General features: G+C 46.2%; 1 protein-coding gene across 1 annotated transcript; it reads right to left on the bottom strand.

The window, feature by feature from the left end:
• Positions 1-1,453: 1,453 nt before the first annotated feature.
• On the bottom strand, positions 1,454-3,510 carry LOC118095606 (olfactory receptor 2D2-like). Its single transcript, XM_035136852.1, has 2 exons — positions 3,467-3,510; positions 1,454-2,420 (listed from the first exon to the last, which is right to left on the bottom strand). Exons 1-2 carry the CDS (start codon positions 3,508-3,510, stop codon positions 1,454-1,456), a joined length of 1,011 nt encoding a protein of 336 aa, XP_034992743.1.
• Positions 3,511-3,822: the final 312 nt, after the last annotated feature.

The raw sequence follows: 3,822 nt of genomic DNA, 5'->3' as shown, positions 1-3,822 counted from the left end.
GAATGGAAATTATGGTGCCTGACCTCTTCCAGTGAAGTCTCTGGATGCTAGTATAGTATAGGGATGGGAGCTAGTTTACTCAGTGCTATTTTTCTAGAAAATTGTTCTCTTATCATGGCAATGGCGCCCACCTGAGAGGTGCCAGAACTGAGTTCCGGTGAGTTCTGGCTGGAAAAAAGCCCTGAGTTTACTCTTAGTTAAAAAGCCCATTGTGTCTAGCTCTATGGATCTTGCTTTCTGGATGCTCACATAGATGCCCTTCCATGTTTGTTCATGGTGGTCCTTTAACTATAGATATTGGAGATATTTTGCGTGCAATGCTAGTACACTAACACTAAGAGCTGGTTCCTCAACCACCTTGACATAAGCTCTACCAAGCAATCTATAAAGCTTTCAAAGCAACTATTCTTGCCTATTCCTATCAAAAGAAGATAAACAACAGATTGGGTTTTGCTTTCTCCCCCTATAACTTGCCAAAGCTCTGAGGGTCAGTAAGACAACGAAGAGTGTGGATGCACTCCATAGGGATTGCTTTCATCTCTTCGGAGTTTCCCTCTGGATCATTATCAGTCTGTTGCTAGTTACTTCATCGCCTTGGGTCTCAAGGTCTCAAGAGGTTAATTTAGCAAAACTGGGAGTACTTTCCAGCAACAAAGGAGCATAGCTTGCCAAACACTGATCTGGCCTGCAGCCGGTACCAGGTGCATTCTAAAGTTTGGTGTAGATACCTGTGTTTCAGGCAAACATCACAAAACACATTACAGTGGTACCTCTACTTACGAATTTAATGCGTTCCAAACGCATATTTGTAAGTTGAAAAGAATTGTAAGTCGAATCCCATAGGAATGCATTGGGAGAAAAAATTCGTAAGTAGAAGCAACCCTATCTAAAAATTCGTAAGTAGAAAAAATCCTATCTAAACCACATCCAAGATGGCGGACGGAGCTCTGTTCATAAGTAGGAAAATTCGTAAGTAGAGTTATTCGTAAGTAGAGGTACCACTGTACATTTCAAAGAGAGAGAGAATAAATAACAATTATATAATATGATGGTAAAGACATGATTCCAACTAGGAATTTCTTCTTCTTCTTCTTCTTCTTCTTCTTCTTCTTCTTCTTCTTCTTCTTCTTCTTCTTCTTCTTGCCCGTTCTTTTCTCTGCTTAAGGCAGGGCAGTTCTTAAGAAACCCTCTGATGCTAGTCTGGAATAAAAGGACCCACCTCAGTTGGAACACCAGAAACGAAATGGCAGGCAGCTCTTCATGCAACTCTCCCCACCCCCTGCTCCTCCCCTCAGGTCCTTGAATGATCCTGTCATTGCTAAATGTAGGAGAACAAGAGATCAGATTTTCTGAGGTCCTATAAATCTATGAGCTCCGGTGATTTCCCCCACCCTCTCCTGTCTGTGACCTTCAACATCATAGATTTGTTTGGAGAACCGCGGTTTGCTGCCTCTCAAGACCACTCTGCCCTTGTGTTTATCGACTCTATCCTGAAGACTTTAGCTACTGCGGCATGGACATCCTTATTCCGCAACGTGTAGATGATCGGGTTGAGGAGAGGGGTGATGACAACATAAAAGATGGAGACGTGTTTGTCATGGCTGGGGTCTGTCCCTGACCGAGGCCTCATGTACAGGCCAATGAGGCAGCCATAAAACATGGTGACCACCATCAGGTGAGAGGCGCACGTGGAGAAAGCCTTGCTCCGGCTCTCGCCCGAGCTCATGCGCATGACAGTCGCCATGATGAGTCCGTAAGAGATCAAGATGGTGGCCAGAGGGACAATTAATATGAAAACCCCCACCCCCAAGATGATGGCCTCTGTGAAGCTCGTGTCGGTGCATCCCAGCCTTATCACCATGACGAACTCGCAGTTGAAATGGTTGATCTCATTGGGGCCGCAGAAAGGGAGTTGCATGATAAAGGCTGTAATGAGCCCAGAGAGAAGGAAGGCTCCTACCCAAGAGATGGCAGCCAGTGTCAAACAACGTGCCGGGCTCATGGCTACAGCATACACCAGGGGGCAGCAGATCGCCATGTAACGGTCGTAGGCCATGGCTCCCAGCAAGAGGCCCTCTGTGCAACCCAGAGAGCAGGCCATGTACATCTGAAAGGCACAGCGCCCAAACGAAAGCCTCCCATCCCCGGCGAGCAGGTGGGCCAACATCTGGGGCACGACGGTGCTGGTGAAGCACATCTCCAAGAGTGAGAGGTTGGAGAGGAAGAAGTACATCGGGGTATGGAGGCGGAAGTCCATTTGGACCAGCAGGATGATGAGGAGGTTGCTCGCCATGGAGATCAGATAGGCAATGAGGATAATCACAAAGAGGGCAATCTGTGTTCTCCGGTGGCTGGTGAGTCCCACCAGGTAGACCTGGGTGATCATGGTGTAGTTCCCAGGCACTGTTCTGTCTTGCATCCTGCAGAGAAAAGAGGAACAGGGAGGGTTAATAAACAAGTTCCCAGATGCCATAACTGGACAGGATTGGCTGGTATATTTGTGTTGTATTCGGTTGATTGTGCCCCTCCACATTCCACCAGCTTTGAGGGCAGCCTTCCTCCATGGCAGGACCCCAGGTGTGCTGTTAAAGGACAAGAAAAATGACACCCACAAAGTAGGGTGCCTGTTGGATATCAAATACTTGGGTCACCTCCAGAGTGTCAGAGTTTTGCAAAAGGGATTCAAACACATACCGGAAAATGTTGTTGCTCTAAAATCTACTTTACAAAATAAAAATAGACTTTTTGTGATTAGGAAAGTGAAGAAGAAATGCGCTGAAAATTATACATGGCATGGAGGAAGTGGGTATAGAAAAGTTTTTCTCCATCTCTCATAACTCTAGATCTTGTGGACATCCAAGGAAGCTGAATGTTGGAAGATCCAGGACAGATAAAAGTACTTCTTTGTGCATTGCAATAGAGCTCATCTACACTTCTGTTTGTCCTTAGTGATTTTTTCATTTGTCCCATGCTTTCCCATGGGAAACCCACCATTTAGCGCTAAATTGGAGCAAACATCAGTCTGGAGCAAAACCCACTTGACAGTGGTAAACAGCATGCTTTCCCAGGGGTAAGTGTGGACCAGCCCTTAGTTAAACTACGGAACTCACTCCCACAGGAGGCAGTGTTGGCTTGCAGTGAAATTTTAAATTCCACAGAAACCACTCAGCATCGGAAGTAAGGTCTTTTATGATGTGTGTAGAATTCAGAAAGCAATGTTCCCACCCCCAAATCCATGACCATGTGTGGTTCCAATAGGGCAGATCATTTAATCAAGCAGAGATAAAAAAAATATGGGCATTTATAGTTAACAGAAGTTACAGGGACATGGGAAGCTGTGTTACACTGAATCAGAGTTTGGGTCCATCTAACTCAGTGCTGCCTGCAGTGACTGGCAGCATCTCTCCTGCCCAAAAGAGGTGGGATTGAGCCTGGGACCTTCTGCATGCAAAGCAGACGCTCTCACAGGGAGTCATGGTCCTTCTCCATAAAGGAAGGTTCTTCATCCATGATGAAGGTTTTGCAGCTTCTATGGCAGACAAACAAATCAGTTAAAGTCAACTGAACTTCCTTACCATGTTAATTCAGAGCAGCGGGAGAAAGCATTCATTGCTTGTTGCCTTTAAATTGCAGAACTGCTCCAGAGCAAGGAAGCCGTGAATGTTTAGTTGACATCGTGGGAGCTAGCCCAGCAGTGCCCATCATAGGATATGCTGCAAATTTGTAGGACTGTGGGGTATTCTCCCCACCCCTGCCGCCCCCACCCCCTGATGCTCATTTCCAGAGTTCAGCTCTACTGGGGAGGAAAAGGTATTGTTTTAG

This window comes from Zootoca vivipara, chromosome 13, assembly GCF_963506605.1.
Source record: "Zootoca vivipara chromosome 13, rZooViv1.1, whole genome shotgun sequence".
Taxonomy (NCBI): domain Eukaryota; kingdom Metazoa; phylum Chordata; class Lepidosauria; order Squamata; family Lacertidae; genus Zootoca; species Zootoca vivipara.
The sequence above is the reverse complement of the archived record's forward strand: the minus strand, read 5'-3'. Positions and strand labels throughout refer to the sequence as shown.

Coding starts and splice junctions, on each gene's coding strand:
- LOC118095606 (XM_035136852.1), bottom strand. CDS start 3,510: ATGGATGAAGAACCTTCCTTTATGGAGAAGGACCATGACTCCCT. Junction 2,421..3,466: donor GAGAAGGACCATGACTCCCT/GTGAGAGCGTCT, acceptor TTTTCTCTGCAG/GATGCAAGACAGAACAGTGC.